General features: G+C 36.1%; 1 protein-coding gene across 1 annotated transcript in view; it reads left to right on the forward strand.

The window, feature by feature from the left end:
- Positions 1-17468, forward strand: part of LOC138861081 (poly [ADP-ribose] polymerase 1-like) — a 27353-nt gene extending 9885 nt beyond the window's left edge. Inside the window, exons 3-20 of the mRNA XM_070119857.1 lie at positions 340-497; positions 2060-2265; positions 6205-6394; positions 7031-7113; positions 7387-7512; positions 7651-7740; positions 8252-8418; positions 9287-9432; positions 10340-10388; positions 10654-10760; positions 12229-12332; positions 12467-12662; positions 12995-13120; positions 13667-13924; positions 14611-14841; positions 15303-15422; positions 15967-16127; positions 16538-17468. Of these exons, the coding sequence (XP_069975958.1) occupies positions 340-497; positions 2060-2265; positions 6205-6394; positions 7031-7113; positions 7387-7512; positions 7651-7740; positions 8252-8418; positions 9287-9432; positions 10340-10388; positions 10654-10760; positions 12229-12332; positions 12467-12662; positions 12995-13120; positions 13667-13924; positions 14611-14841; positions 15303-15422; positions 15967-16127; positions 16538-16787 (2768 nt within the window). The 3' untranslated portion in view covers positions 16788-17468. The remainder of the gene's footprint in view (positions 1-339; positions 498-2059; positions 2266-6204; positions 6395-7030; positions 7114-7386; positions 7513-7650; positions 7741-8251; positions 8419-9286; positions 9433-10339; positions 10389-10653; positions 10761-12228; positions 12333-12466; positions 12663-12994; positions 13121-13666; positions 13925-14610; positions 14842-15302; positions 15423-15966; positions 16128-16537) is intronic.
- Positions 17469-17500: the final 32 nt, after the last annotated feature.

Consider the following 17500-nt stretch of genomic DNA (forward strand, 5'->3'; position numbering starts at 1 on the left):
TCATCATGGAGGGTTTGAACCATTGTTTCACTACGGAAGAGCTATTTTAATTTTTTCCCATACCTTGATGCAAGTTTTCTCACAAGTTTAAAGTGTAAACTAAATTAGATCACACCTTACGTACTGTTTAGATCACACCTTATGTACTGTCAACTATAATTACATCATGGTTATTAAAAATACTCAATACCAGTGTACTCTATAGTTCTATTAAACAGGAAATCACAATGAAAGTAGAGTATTCCTTTGCTACTGTCTCATATCCTCACTATCTCATACTTGACTAATCAGTTAATTACATATTTCCTCGCTGTACTGACCGACTTTCTTGCCAACCAGAAACTGCGGGTTCGGGGGGTGGCGCTCCCTCAGACGCAGGAGGGAAGGGCGGCAAGAAGGGCAAGGGAAAAGCCAAAGGAGGCGTTAATGATTTCACAGCCGAGTATGCCAAGAGCGGAAGGGCCATGTGCCGAGGGTGCGACGAGAAGATCCTCAAGGTGAGGTGGTTTTTATATTTTTATTTAGAAGAAGTAGTAGTAGTAGCTGTAATTGTGGTAGTGATGGTAGTAGAAGAAAAAGAAGAAAAGAGAAGAAAAGAAGTAGAAGTAGAAGTATGGATAGGAGTAGGAGTAGGAGTAGAAGTTAAATAGAAGTAGAAGTAGAAGAAGTACTGATATTATTATTAGTAGTGATAGGATTTGTATTAGTATTGTTATTTGTTGATTGATTTGTTGTGTTTATTAAAGTATTGATTTATCTTTAATTGATATTTAAAAAATTAGTTGCACTCTTTTTAATATTGTACTACTATCATTATTAGATTTATATATATATGTATATACATATGTACACACACACGCACACACAGAAAGAGTTCTGCACACATAAACACACACAGTGCTTTAAGATCTTTTGATCACTCTCCTCTTTTATGGCCACTGAAGATCCTGGAAAAAGACTAGAAGGTTAGACTGAAGGTCTTACTGCTGTAACTGCACTCGATTCTTTCTCTCTAAAGTACTGTAGTTCCAGATGGTTGGAAAGTGAGGAGGCAACGGAAAGAGGCATTGTTCTCATTGCCAAGGTGATCAGCCCACAAGGAGACTGTCCAAAACAGAGAAAATCAGTGAAATTAGTGATGTACGGCAGCTATGAAAGCCACTGAAGATGCCCCTGATGAAGATAAGGCTGAATTTCATCTCCTGATATAAAGGGAAGTGCAATCATTATTGATCAGGCATCTGATAGATAGACGTATGCTTCATTTTGGAAAATTTTAACCCATAAGAGGTAAGTTGATGCATTGCCATGTGGTCTTGTCAATGTAATTAAAAGACCTATGGGGTCCTCTAAAAATGCTGCAGATGCTTTATCATCGAGAGGCAAGCAAGGGTTCTCGTTGAACTATGAAGCAACTACATGCCAATTAAAAATGGAATCTGGGTGCAAGGCCAATATGAATAAAGACGGCATAGCAAAAGTTAAAATCACAAAAGGGTACATGTTTGTGTCTCTGATGCAGAACAATTGAACACCTGGAAAGGATAAGGAAAGACCAGAGGGTGTGAGAAGAGCACTAAAGCAGGAAGAAATGCTGGTTTGTGTTGAAAGTTACAAGGCAGAGGATAGAAGACAGCACAACTCACCCAGTGAAAGCAGCTGATGACTTTTCCGAAAATGCAACGAAATTGGGGAAGTTGGTGTTATTGAGCCAACTGTACACTTTACGGAAGGACAAAAGAAAGTGAAGCTTGTACAGCAACATTGGAGAAGAGAGGGAGCACCTTCAACACAAACTGTGGAATATTAGCAATATGAAATGTAATGTGAGCAATTACTCTATGTGTGACTGGTTGACAATTAATACAGTATTTTTTTTTCTCTCTCTCTCTCTCTCTCTCTCTCTCTCTCTCTCTCTCTCTCTCTCTCTCTCTCTCTCTCTCTCTCTCTCTCTCTCTCTCTCTCTCTCTCTCTCTCTCTCTCTTTTTCTCTTTCTCTCTCTTTCTCTTTCTCTTTCTCTCCTGTATATATATATATATATTTTTTATTTCCATTCCAGGACCAAGTGCGAATCAGCAAGAAAGAATATGATAGTGAGCGTGCCAGAATGTATGGACCTGTGGATTTATGGCATCATGTCGACTGCTTTGTGAAGAAGCGCGCAGAGCTAGGCTTCTTTGAGAGTGGCGACACCATTGCTGGGTTCGGCACCCTCTCTGCTGATGACAAGAATATGCTAAAGTCGAAATTGAAAAAGATTGAAGTGTAAGTTCTGGGCTTTAGAAGTGAAGTTAAGGGGACCGTCCCTGAGAGAGGGGGGAGGAGGGGGTTAAATTAAGATAGTTAGCGTATAGTATAGGTACATGGATGAGGAAACTACCAAACGAGTATTAACCGCCTGCTATGGCTCGTTGTCTTGCAGCCGGCGTGCGAGTCCCTCAGCACCCGGAGAGGTACGTCGCTATTGAGCGCCCAGGTACACCTATGTGGACTTTTGCTTGCGGCAATCGTGCATAAGGCATTTAATTATGACATTGCGCATAGATATGAGTTCGTGAATGTTCAAGGAACACTTTTATACCAATATCAGGAAAAAATTATATCACCGTGATTTATGACGAAATATTTTGTGAAATATATCTAAAAAAAAATGTATGTTTTGTGTCCTTTTACACACGAAATATGCTTTGATCGAGACTCCCTGGTAATATGTTTTAGTTTACGTGGTAATATATACGTATATCACATACGAAGCACTAATGTTTAAAAATAGCCTTATAAGGAAGGATTGAAATATTTCCGTTACATTTCGCTCAACGGTCGGTACATCACAGCAGGGGGCAATTTGAATTGATTTGAAATTGGCAGTTACCGTTGTAAAGACCAATTCAATACGAATGTTACCTAAATGTCGGATTTTTAAACTTCGGATGTATAAGCGAGATACAGATTATTTCATGTTGAAGATGATAGTACTCAGTAATACCTGCTCTGAAATAAAAACTATATGGAATTTTGAGCTCGGTTGTATGCGTAGTCTTCGTCTGGCGTTCAAAAAGCTATCGCATCTGTTTCGTGCGTTCCCGATAAAAATGAATATGTTTAGACGTTACCGTAAGTCTTAGGCACCATAAATTGGCAAATATCCCACAACACATAGGCGTCTGCATGATTTTATGCACTTCTTAGTAAAGATAATGGGTGCAAATGGCTAATCATAAACTTTACACTTGTTCTCCCTTGCAATCTGCTAATATTGACAATTATCAAAGAAAATGGGTATGAGAGGGATAGCTAATAAATTTTATTATTTAGATATGAAAGTCAATGTAGGCCTACTAAATGATGATGATTAATCTTTTTAACTTTATGTGCGTGCGTTCACGTACATATGATCCTCCTCGAAAATTATAAACACCCAGTGACCATCTCCCCCTCCCCCCCCCCCCCTGTGTGAGGCATGGGGAATATTCAACGATTTTCGTAAGTTCTCGAATTCAATGTACTAAATTCATATGCTTTTGAAATTCTCAAAATTGAACCACCATGTTGTATTCATGCCAGGACTTTATAATTAGAATAATTTTGTACTATTGTTGCCATCCACAGTTCCCCATTTCTTCAAAAATAAAAAATAAAAAAAAAATAAAATGGAAAATAAAAAAAAATATTTTTTTTAAAAAAAGGTTTTTATCTGGTTTAGATTAGTTGTCTCTATGGTAAAATGCATTTATTAAGCTTTTCACACGAAAATATCAACTTTAATGAACAACGAAAAAAAAAAAAAAAAAAAAAGTGACATACCTTTACAGAATAGCGTCCCTATTGAACATGAAAATTCCTATTGACTTGGTAATCATTGCATTGCAAAGTACACTAAATAAGCGTTTTTTTGATATATAATATCATTAGATTCAGAGAAAAATAACAGAGATAACGAACTTTGGCAAGGTGCCAAATACAAAACGCCGTAGCTCGGCTATTTTTTTATGAATCTTCGGTACTTCCCAACTCACGTAATTTTCATGCGATCCAAATGCAGTTTGTTGCTTTCACTAGAGCCTCGGCGTCCCATAGCCATGTAAAAGGCCGATTTTTGAATTTTTGCCTTAATCAAAAAATAATATTTTAAAGCTGAAAAACGCATTCAAAAATAGTTCTCTATGTCAAGCTGTCCCCCGCCAAAAAAAAAAGGAAATTCAAAATTCGGCCTTTTACATGGCTATAGGCTAGAGTTGATCTAACACTAGCATTTTTGGGGGAATATTCTGTAAAGAGCTCTGATAGTTGGGAAGTACCGAAGACATACCAAAAAAAATAGCGATTTTTTTCAACTTTTTGGGGGGTGCCCCCCCCCAATGGGGAAGCAAAGTTAAAATTTATATATATAACGAAGCGCAATTCTTTGCTCTATAGCATGCAAAAAGAATCAATCAGTTATCTCTAACCGATATTTTTTTATGATGTATAGAGTAGGGAAATGTGGCCATTCTCAGGGACGGTCCCCTTAAGGACAGGAGGGGAGAGAGGAGAGGAAAGGAAAGGTGGGGAGAGGAGAGGAGAGGGAAGGAGGAAGTAAGGATAGAGATTGGATAGGAGTAGGCATTAAAATGGAGAAAGAGTAGAGGGAAGAGGAGAGGAGGAGTTAAAAGAAGGGCAAATTGATCAAGCGTGGAGGTTGGCGAAGAAGATGATCTTAGGGTTTGTTTTTTTGTTTAAAGATAGCACTTTGCCACCAGGAACATGAAATATCTCTTTGCTGTAGTTTTGTTTTATGGCTTGATAATATAATTATTTAGTTTAATTCCATTTGTTACAATGGATATTCTTTGTTGTGACATGCTGTCTGTTTATTTGCTTCTAAATTACCCGTGTGCAAGGAATGGCCAAGGTTACCATTCACTGGCAGAGTGTGGGATTGAGTGTGGGTAAGCAAGATTGCTAGATGAGAATGCTACCACTGCACTACAAAGCACACTATGTAGAGAATATAAGATTTGGAAATCTAGGAAAAGGTAAACAGGTGAGATAGATAGAATTAATAATTGGCTTCTTTGGCTTTTTAGAGCCAACCTTATGTAAACACAATTAATCTACTAAGATCAAAGTGGGAAAGTTTATACTTGCCAACCCCTGTGGCAATGGGCTAAGGGGACTGTCTGGTTGGGTATGGCATGGGTACCTATGGTCAAAATTGAGTTCAGGACAGTTCCATACACATACACGAAAAATCTCACCCATGACTGATAAGCGCCTGATATACTTCTTTTGCTCTTGCTGTCTGGCATTAGCTAAGCCTCCTTCATTATATTATTGACTCTTTTGAAAATGTTATTCTGATAATGAATTATACCAATTATTGGGCCTGTTTTAGTCACATTGCGTACTGCTGAATCATTCAAAATGCATCAAGATGAGTATGTATGAATAATATATCGTAGAACACGATTGGTATTGGGTAATGATGGCAAATGAGCCGTGATCCCCCTAAAAGGAGTGTCAATTATATATCTACTTATTATAGATATTTGGTATTGGTATCGGAGGGAATTAAGAAATGCTGGTTTCTATAATGGATCTTTTTGGATTTTGTTTCATATAACAAACCATACCACCAGTCAGATTTTCGGGGGTCGGGGCCAATAATTCCAACAGCGTTGATCCAATTTCAGCGTCCTTTCTCTTGTTGGAAAGACATTTCAAATTTCACGGAACCGTCACCATCAGATCTTTTAAAATAAAAATGTAAGGGAAATGTAAGGCAGTTTTTTGCTTTATTTTAGGGAAAATAGTGCCTTGATTTATAGGACTTTGCAAAATTTGAAGACCACAATCCATTGGCAAAGATTAGTAGTTTTTATGATAATATTTCTATTCACTCCCCTATGCCCTACAAAAAAAAAAAAAAAAAAAAGCAAATTTTCAGCTTTTAGAAAGGGGTGGCTATTGCCTTTGGAAATGACTTAAAGACTGTAGCTTAAAAGAAGTATAGTTGTGTGATCTACAATCAGTAAAGAAATCACATCACATTCTTAAAGTGTAGCTTTATATGGGCAGGTAACTGAGAACAAGGGCTTTTTGGCAGACAGTCCCTTTAACTGTTACTTAATCAAAGGAAATAATGATAGCATGATAGAATGATTACCCTCCATTCTGTAACTGTTTTATCCAGTGTACTAAACTTCCCTCTGAACACCACATCAGGAAGAGGAAGGCAGAAGATGAGCCTGACTGTGCGCCAAAGAAGATTAAAACAGAAGAAGAGGAAACAGTTCGAAAGCAGAGCAAGACTATGTTCAAGTACAGAGACAACCTTGCCAAGCTTCTGAAGAAGAAGGAGCTGAGCTACATCCTGGAGCACAATGACCAGTACATGCCCACTGGGGATAGCAAGGTAAGGCTGGGAAGATTCTTCTTGTGTGAAGAGGGATTGGGTCATGACATTAGGATTATTATTATTTTATTTTATTTTTGTCTTTGTTTTGAGGATTTTAAGCTTTGATGAGGCAGACATGTTGGACAAGGGGAATGGGAAGAAAAGAGAAAGTAGGGGCAAGGTGGCGTTTGATTGAGTTTGTAATCTCAATAATTAAGATGACTGTTGACTTTAAGCCTGTCAGTCAGTAGGTACATTGTGTTGGCTGAAGTCATTTCAAGAATAGGGGGGAGTATAGAGAAAGCAAGGTACGAGCCATGGAATTTTGCAAAAGGTAAGATGTTAATGTTTAAATATTTTTTTAAGGGGATGAGTGTCATTGAGGGTGTGTAGGATTTGATGCTTAAAGAAGACTTTTGTAATGAACATTGAAAAGACAACAACATAAAAGTTTTTTTTGTGTGAGGATTTTGATATTAGACTAATTTTTTCCTGTTTTTTTGAAGGAGTAGAGGAAAAAGGAAGTGATGTGTGGGGAAATTGTGCTAAATATAAGAAATGTAGATTTTTGTGTGAAAGATAAACTAATTGATAACAATCAATTCTTTTCATTTTAGTTTTGTTTATTTTCTTATGTTTTATCGTTATTGATAGATGCTGGATGTCATTGTTGATGGAATGACATTTGGTGCCCTTGAGCCCTGTGAGGTGTGCCCGGATGGACGTCTCAGTTACGAGTAAGGAACAATAAATTCTCTGCTATGCTTTTTGATTGGAAGAGAATGTGTGTGTATGTGTTCATGTGTGTGAATACACATGCATACATGCATGCATGTATGCTTGCTGTAATTACCACAGTAAATATTGTTTTTCTACAAATATTCAATTTGATATTGTTACGTCAATAAACATTAGTGTTGTGCAAATGTTTTGTGTCATCACACATGAAAGTTGGACTCATTTCAGTTAACTTAATTATAATCAGCATTATTTCCTCCACTTCATCCAAGGTCTGGTAAAGGTTACAAGTGCCATGGCAACCTCACCGAGTGGACAAAATGCACTAACTTAGTCAAGGAGCCGAAACGCCGTCCGTTTAAGATACCAGAAGAGCTGAAAAATAACTTTGACTTCCTGTGAGTAAAGAGATATAGTTCCTTGTTTTTCATGTTGGTGCTCCAGATATTATGCTTAGCTCTAATTCTTTCATGTGTATTTTGCATTTATTAAAAAGAAAAGTAAGTAAATATTTTGTGATTTTTTTTATTTTTTAGGAATCAGTATAAATTCAAAGGAATTCAGAAGAGAGTGTGGATTGACCATGGGCCGTCAACTGCTGAATTGACCGTGAAGACAGAAAATGGGTGAGTTGATTATTGTGACTATGTTTGTGACTATGTAATTGATATTATTTATTGAAAACTACAGATCAAAAACTTTGAAAAGTATTGTATAGTTTCTGAAGAGTATAAATTGAAGCTGAAGTTTTGAAATCAGTTACACAAAAAAAGTACTCTTCACCAAAAGCTACAAAGATATATCATAGCTGTATACGTATTTTGTAATCAGTGTCAAACAAATAGTATTCAGAATACATGACGTAATGGTGTGGCTGTGCAAACACAGGTGCTGCCCCAGTGTTATCTTCTAAACATTCCCAGGTTCATTAGAATTGACCTGAAATATGCAGAATAAGACTATAATTGCTAGATTTTAAGTTGTTAATTGTTAAAGCATATTTAAAGATCTCTCTGAGCCAGTCACCCCCTTCAAGCTAGTGCCCCAGTTTGAATCATTGCACCTGGGTATGAGGATGTAGTTGACTTCTGGCAAAGATCACCTGAGCTCTAATTTGTTCCTTCCTCCGCATCCCAGCTCATCCATGTCGACCTCTGGTAAACCGCTTGAAGGCATGAAGTTCGTCATCGTCGGGGACAAGTTTGGAATGGAAAAGAAGGAGATGAAGAATAAGATCAAGGAACTCGGAGGAGAAGTGGCAAGCAAAGTGGAGAAGGACACAGCGGCCGTCATCACGACTGCTGGTCTGTGGCTGCGTTTGCTTTGGTTCCGGATTTGAACGTTTCTTGCTTGCTCTCTTAATCTCTCTCTTTCCTTTCTTTTTCTTAACTCTTTTCCTTTGTCTTTCTTTTTCTTTCTCTCCTTTTTCTTTCTTTTTCTCTTTCTCTTTTTCTCTTTCTTTCTTGTCTTCTCTAGTTCACTGTTGCCATGTCTATCTTTCGTTTTGTTTTTCATCCTCATTCTCTTTCCTGGTTTCTCTAGGGTTTTATCTGTCTCTTTTCCTCTCTTTTCTTTTTCTCATTCTCTTTCTTATCTTCTTTCATTTTTGCTTTCTCATTTCATCTACTGCTCTTTTTCTCTCTCTTTTCCTTGTAATTGAATTTAGTCTTGTTTTAATTATAATGATGGTGATATTGATAATGTTTTAAAAATCAAAATTAGTAATAACAGTCATGATAGCAGGGATAATGAAAACATTGTCAGTCTAAGGAAAATGGCAACAAAATATTAACATTGATGTTAGTATTGTTGCTATTGTTTTTGTTATTATTGTTATTGTTATTTTATTATTGTTGTTGTTATTGTTATTTTTATTGTCATTGTTGTTGTTATTATTATTATTATTATTATTATTATTATTATTATTATTATTATTATTATTATTATTATTATTATTATTATTATTATTGTTATTATTATTAATGTTAATATTATTATTGTTATTGTTATTGTTATTATTGTTATTATTATTGTTATTGTCGTCCAAACAGTACTAAAGACATTAATAGTAATAATGATAATAAAAGCAAAATAAATAGCCAGAGAAAATATAACCTGGGTCACAAAAGGGGATCGCAAAATGTCACCGGCTTCCCTCCCTCCACCTTGCAGACCACATTGGAGGCACCAACAAAAAGATCGATGCCGCGAAGGAGCACAACATCCAGTGCGTGAGCGACGACTTCCTGGAGGAGGTGGAGAAGGGGGGCGCGCTGCTCATGATCCAGAAGAAGAACATGGCCCCCTGGGGTGGCGATGTAAGTTTTTTTTTTTTTTTTTATTATTATCATTATTATTATTATTATTATTATTATTATTATTATTATTATTATTATTATTATTATTATTATTATTATTATTATTATTATTATTATTATTATTATTATTATTTATTGTTATTATTATTATTATTGATTCTTCTATCATTATGACAGTATTAATAATACAAATGGAAATAAAAGTACCACCTTTCATTCTGGAAATTCAAGGAAAAGGGTAAGCAGGTGAGATATCAGGTAAGCCTAGTAATTAACTACTTGGTAACTGTGGAGCCTTCTGTGTTATCGTTATTGTTAAACAAAGGATGCAGTAAACAGGGCATGTATGGATACCCTCTTGGCTTCAGTGGGTTTATGCGGAATGATGTAAGGTAGTGGAGTAATATTGTTATGATTCCCTGTTCTGTAAGAGAGAGAGAGATAAAAAGACATTGGGCCTTTTGCCAAATCCCTTGGTTTTGTACTTTAAATGAAAGAAAGTCTAGATTAAGACAAATGGCGAATTTTGTATAAAAAACAATTGTGAGAGTCAATTCTTACCATCTGAATGCTTATTGTTGGAGATATTCGATGATTCTTGATTTTAAGCTTGTATAGGTCGTGAATGTCAGGTTATCCCTCCGGTTTGGCATAAGTGATCCGTGCCAGACACTCCTATGCATTTATTTTGTGTTTCTAGAAATTCCTTTTTGTTAATAAGTAGGACACCCTAAGATGTAATTCTCTCCTCCTGACCATCAGAGAAATGTTGAATGTTAGAATATGTATCAATTTGAAAGTAATAGGTCTTGGTAAAAGTCTCTTTGTTTTTTATTGATATCGTTATTAACATCAGTGTCTTGTTACTTCATGAATTCAGCTTACAGAAATCTTCGTTCTCTTACAGCCCCAGGACAGAGTCCATGCTTCTAAGTCATCAACTAAATCTAAATTTGGTAAGGAATTATATCTTGTTTCCATCCTTTATGTTCGTGACATCAGGTCCTTTGATTATTGCCTCTTCTAATAAATGTTGCAATATAGGAATCAAAGACCATGAGTACTTTCTTTTCCATTGGTTTTTAATGCAAACATCCTCACAACTTTCATTTGCAGATGATTTTACAAGTTTTGTGGGGAAATTCAAATCTAGAGTTATATTTACAACCAACCTGACAAACTGCTCAGGTGCCACCATTACCTCCTCTCCTTTTCCCACAGAATCTCGATTCACCAAGAGCATGCCGGAAAAACAGAAGATCAAGTTGAAGGGAGGAGCAGCTGTCGACCCAGACTCTGGCCTCGAAGACAAGGCCCATGTGTATCAGGTGGGGGAGTGAGGAGGCTTACTGTGCTTGTTTCTGTTTGGATGAAGGGATTACGTGCTAGGTCTAAGTTGTTTTGGCCGATAACCTCCCATCTCAAAGTCAGCCCCCAAAAGCAGTCGTGTCATGACACCACCTCTACAATATGAGATACTTATTAACAGAATTTGCCACGTGCCAAACAGCAGGGTGAAAAACTAAACAAAACACTTTTTCAGCGCAAATTTTAAAATGCCAAAACTCCCAAATGAAGTTCAATATATTTTTTTTCTAAATGTAGCTAAATCTATATTATAAAAGGATGAAACTAATGTCAGTATATTTTATGGGAAATTGGAATAATACACATTAGTCAACCAAAGGATTAGGCATCATTGTAGTACAAGTGATAGCATATTTATTTGTGTGTATGTGTGTGCATGAGAGTGAAGGACCATTATTAAGTGTAGAAAAGAAAATTAGGGCTGCAATTATATTCTGGGAGATCATTGTCTGGATCCTCCTTTTGGATTTTCTTGTAACTAGCAAGTTACATGGTATCTAGCAAGGTTCTAGATACCCTAATTCACAATACATCAGTGATTTCACAGCTATGATTTAAACAAATCTGGCAAAGTGGACTTTAGGATAGCAGATGTTGACTGCAGCTCGTCCCTGCTACATTTTTGCCTAGTAAATCCCTTCATAAAATGGAATTTCAACCATTCTGCTGGCTGCACCAGTGGAATCTCAGAAGCTTTTGAGTATCTAACTTAGAACTGGATTGTAATGCCATATTAGCCTGCTCCTTCATAGTGTTAGATATTCAGTAGCCATGTGTATTTAAAATGAAATGTAAACATCCCAGCTCACTTATTGCTACCAAGTTAGTCACAGTTACCAGACAGTGCACAATGGTGTCCATTTTAATGTGTTAGTAGGTTTGAATTGATAGATGGATAGATGGTGTGATGGAGTGATAGACAGATGGAGAGATGAACAAATCGATAAATGGAGAGATGAATAGATAGATAGATGGAGAGATAAATAGATAGATGGAGAGATGAATAGATAGATGGTGAGATGAATAGATAGATATATGGGGAGATGAATAGATAGATAGATAGATGATGAAGAGATGGAAAGAAAGAAGAATGATAGAGAAATGGATAAGTAAATGGATAGATAAATGGATAGATAGATAGGTTGTTAGTTGGATAGATAGATAGTGAAGGATGTATAGAGCATATAGATGGATATATAAGTACTTGTATATATTGGTTTTGAAAATCTATAAGTATAATTACATAGATACATTACTATAAATATGGTATCAATATATGTATGTCTGTGTAGATAGATTTATACATAGATATAACATGCTGATTGATAAAGTAATATCTGAATTAATTACCTCTATAACTGTCAGTCAGCTGTGTTATTGCGTGTGAATCACAACTTTGTTCATATTTTCTCTTTTTCAACCTTGAAGGGAGGCAAAAAGATCTACAACTGTGTCCTGGGCTTGGTGGACATTGTGCGAGGAACCAACTCCTATTACAAGCTGCAAGTGCTGGAGAGTGACAAGAAAAACAGGTATGGGGATGTAGATGTGACGTAGTTTATGATGAATAAATGACAGAATTAAAGAAAGAGAAAGAATGAAAACCTATTAAGAGATATTGAAATCCTGTCAAAAGACATTAAAGTGCATGGGCTACTTATTGCAGTTGGTGGTTATTCCGTTCCTGGGGTCGCATTGGCACCACCATCGGCAACAACAAGCTGGAAAGCAAGGAGGACCTGCAGGATGCCCTGGCCCAGTTTGAGGGGCTCTACGAAGAGAAGACAGGCAACCGCTTCTCTGCCAAGGAATTCAACAAGGTGCCTGGCTGTTGGTATCCACTCGACATCGACTACGGCCAGGTCAGTGTAGGGCTGTGGATATTCTTCTGTATCCTTGGGGTTGTTTGGTTTAAAGGGGATTAAGTGGTGAGCTGTTTTGACCACCATTTTTGTCCCAGTTGATAAGGAGAATGCTATTGAGAGGAGGAGGAGGGGATGACTGATCTACTGAAAATGGTTTTGTTGGTGATTCTCATCTTGGGTGTTTTGTTTTTGAGTATGGCATGTATAGTTTTGGAATGCAGTATAGCTGGGATAAAGTGATTTCATATGACACTCTTCAGAAAGTAAGGCTTGATATTGTTATGGAAAATCACACCAATTTTTCTATATTCCTATGCTTATACTTACAGGATGAAGAAATAGTAAAGAAGCCTACCACAGGAGGCTCAAAGAGCAAGTTACCAAAGCAAGTCCAGGAGCTAGTCGCACTCATATTTGATGTAGACACGATGAAAAATGCCCTTGTTGAGTTTGAGGTAAGCAGTGCGAATGAGTCCTTATATATAATTATAGGTATCATATCTGATGTATGAATTTGTTCTCACTACTTTGAAGGAGTATTCAAGTCCTTCATCTGTTTTTTCAGAATTAGGCTTCTTTATGAGTAGATTAAACATTCAAATTATGTGAGATTTGCTAAATATCTTGAGTAGAAGAAAGTTTAAGATTGGTAATAATAGTACATGTATTTGTACACTAGTCCGATTCAACACAGCCTCAGTGGTAAATTGTGTTTTAAGTCTTCAGCTTTGTATACCATCCAGTTATTTACTGTAGTATCTTTAATTTACTTTATCCATCTGGTCGTCATGCATTTTAATGATCACTTCCAACTTCCATCTGAACAATCAGTCTTCATAGGGAATGCAGTCGAATCTTCATCGTCCTTTTCAATTTGTAAGCAATTAAATATTATTATTATTATTATTATTATTTTTTTTTTTTTTTTTTTTTTTTTTTTTTTTTTTTTTTTTTTTTTTTTGTTTTTTTTTTTTTTATTACATCTTCCCTCCTCCCCACAGATTGACGTGAAGAAGATGCCCCTTGGGAAGCTGAGCAAGAAGCAGATCGAGAATGCCTACAAGGTCCTTTCGGAAGCCCTAAAGCTCATCAGTGACAAGCAGGACACGAAGGATGACGACTCAGACTCCGCCTCCTCTTCCGCCCAGGCCAGGATCAAGGCTCAGCTCCTCGACTGCTCCAACCGCTTCTTCACCCTCATCCCCCACGACTTCGGCATGAAGAAACCCCCCATCCTGGATGATCTGGAGCTTATCAAGGTGAGAGGTTGCATTTTGGTTGACAGATTTTTTTTTTCTTTTTTGTTTTCTTTTTTTAGAATGATTCTAATGATAGTTGTAATAATGATACTGACCTTTATTATTATCTCAAGCATTGTTGCTTTGATTTTTACCATCACTATCACTGATACTGCTATTATATTGTTGTTACTATTATTATTACTATATTGTTATTACATTAATAATGATGATGATGATAATAATAATAATAATAATAATAATAATAATAATGATAATGATAATGATAATGATAATGATAATGATAATGATGATAATAATAATAGTAATTATTATTATTGTTATTATTGTTATTATTATTATTATTATTATTATTATTATTATTATTATTATTATTATTATTATTATTATTATTATTATTATTATTATTATTATTATTATTACTTTTATTATTATTATTATTACTATTACTATTATTACTATTATTATTATTATTACTATTATTATTATTGTTACTATTATTATTATTATTATTACTATTATTAATATTAATACTTGTCATTTTTATAATTATTGTTTTTATTATTGTTATCTTTATTCTTATTGTTACTGTTAATAATACAGCAGTACCAAGATTATGAACTGTTGCTATCACTAATGTCATTACCATCACAACTCATATTATATTTACGTATTATCCCCCCCAGGCAAAGGTGGCCATGTTGGACAATTTGAGTGAGATTGAGGTGGCCTACAACCTCCTGAAGTCGGAGGGTGACGAGGACAAGGACGCCGACCCGATCGACAAGCACTACCGCAAACTCAACACCAAGATCGACGTGGTGGACAAGAAGTCAGAGGAGTTCAGCATGATCAAGAAATATGTCAGTAATACTCACGCATCCACACACGGACATTATAAGCTGGTGGTTGAGGAGGTGAGTTTCTGTCTGTCTGTTGCTGTCTGCCTCTCAGATAAAGAGGCAGACATGTATATCTTTTTTTCAAGTCTCAAATTTCTTTTGATATAGAATTATCTAAATTCTTTATGGTGATATTTAACTTTATAAATGTGATACATTATACCTGCTGCAGTAAAGGGAGACTGTTATATATATATTTATATTTTGTCTTAACACCAGAAATATTGTAGATTTTCCACCTCCTCCTGCCCAGTCCTCCTGTCCCCTGTTAGTAATTACTATTGGTTAATAGTAATTATTTTCAGATGCTAATCACTACCTGTTTCCTTCTTATTCTCTTTTCTTCTCCTTTCTTCTCCCCCACAAACATACCTTGCCCCCACTAAGAGTTTGACCTGTTCTGTGACCTTTCTCTGCAACTGGTAATAAACCCTGATTAAATAAAAGCAACTGATCTCATCTGTCTCACTCCGTAGGCGTTCAAGATCGAAAGGAGCGGAGAGAAGAAGCGCTTCAAGCCGTTCAAGCAGCTCCACAATCGCAAGCTCCTCTGGCACGGCTCCAGGCTCACCAACTTTGCTGGCATTCTTTCTCAGGTTTGTGCTTTTACTCTTTTTTTTTCTGTTTTGTCGGTTGGGATTGTGTTCAGTGGCTGTTTGAATTTGACGTTTTTGTCTGATTTGTATCTTTAGACTCGCGTACTTTTTTCTTTTTTCTCGCTTTCATCAATTAGGGTTGTGTTTAGTGACTGGTCGAGTTTCATGAATGCTCAGTTTCGCTTGATAAGATTTATATATGATTGAAAGAATTGAAAAATTAATTTGCAGGGTTTATGAGTAGATTAGAACATGAGATAGAAAAGCATAGCTAAGAATAGTAGCCGTTACTTTATTTTTTTTGTCTTGAGATATTTTTCCTTTTGATAGACTGCTGTATAAATTGGTAGATATTTAGCAGTATAGTTAGTATAGTCTTATTTGGTTATTAAGTGCTATGAACTGTTTCAATAACACTTACTATGGTTGTTTTTTTTTCTTCTTTTCTTTAGGTTATTGGACGCTAAGTGAAGTGTTAGAAATGAGAAATAAGCAAAAATCATCAAATGAGGTTGATATTAAAACTTGTACTGTGTCTTTTCAGGGTCTAAGAATTGCACCACCGGAAGCTCCCGTCACTGGTTACATGTTTGGTAAGGGTGTCTATTTCGCTGATATGGTGTCCAAATCTGCAAACTACTGTTGCACCTCACAGTCAAACCCAACGGGTCTCATCCTGCTCGCAGACGTAGCACTTGGAAATATGTAAGTAGTGTCATTTTGATGTAGGACCTTACATGATATCCATGGAAAGCAGCCTTGTTCTTTTGATGTCTTGCTATTATGTTTTAGTTTGTTACTTTTTAACAGGTTTGTAAATAAGTAATGATGAAGTATGATCATGAAGAACATACAGAGGTTTTATTCAATTAATGGATAGAATTACTTAGAAGAGTTACTTTGAGAAAGTGGGAATTATGTATGTATGCTTTTTCAAAAAGTGAAAAACTGTTACTTCATTTTAAAGAATTTGGTGATTTAACTGCCTGACATTTAAGATGCAGTAGCTTCTTATGTTAAGAAATTTTGCATCGTGTACTGGACAAATGACAAATGTTAATTAGGTCATTTAATTTCCATTTCTTCATCTCAAATCACCCTCTCTCCTTCCCCAGGTACGAGCGCAACCATGCGGAATATGTTGAAAAACTACCTAAGGGGATGCACAGTACAAAGGGTCTGGGACGCACCTGCCCTGACCCCAGTGAGAGCATCACCGTCGACGGGGTGGAAGTGCCGCTGGGTAAGGGCATCCAGGCCCCCGTCGGTAACACCTCGCTTCTCTACAATGAGTTCATTGTCTATGATGTGGCGCAGGTCAATGTCAAGTACCTCCTCAAGCTCAAGTTCAATTACCGGTATTAAGATGGAGCTCTTGGTTCTGTGTTTGAGTAAGGGGCCGGAAGGTGGTTTCATGTTATTTATTTGGTCAGTTGAAGAAATTTAGATGATTTGATTACAGGTATGAAGAGGCAGCTGTTATCATTATCATACTATTAACAATTACTATTTTTTTCCTTTTTGGTTACGGCCACTTGTATGAGAGAGAGGGTCCATTTTGTTTTTACTCGTTTGTTTTTTTTCGTTTACAGCATAATTTGTATTTGTTTTTGTCTTATTTCTTTTATCATGTAGTAGGGTATGAAATATCTGCAAAGAAAACGTTTGTAGATAAAGTAAATTACCAAGTTCCTCAAGAAAAGAACAATTTAGTTTTGATTATGCAAGAAACAGCAACAAGAAGAAATCATAGTTATGAAAATGAAATGCAAGCACCAAGTGGCAATAAATGTTGCTGCCTGAGGTGTAGGCTAAATAAGCAGCTGGAGAATAGGTTAATTAAACTAGTGGGAGTTCATGGCAGAATTTAAAGGCTTTAAATCGGATAGTAACATACATTCCTATTAGTTGACTTGGCTATAAAGTTTATTGGCTGATTGAACTTAAAGTGAACAATAATATTAGATTTTGTCTTGTTGTTAGGTTGTGCGATTTATTGCTGGATCTGTCTTGGATTAGATTAGAGTGAGTTGGACTCGACATAGAAAGAAAACCAAAATTTGTGCTCGATTTGCATT

This window comes from Penaeus vannamei, unplaced genomic scaffold, assembly GCF_042767895.1.
Source record: "Penaeus vannamei isolate JL-2024 unplaced genomic scaffold, ASM4276789v1 unanchor822, whole genome shotgun sequence".
Lineage (NCBI taxonomy): Eukaryota > Metazoa > Arthropoda > Malacostraca > Decapoda > Penaeidae > Penaeus > Penaeus vannamei.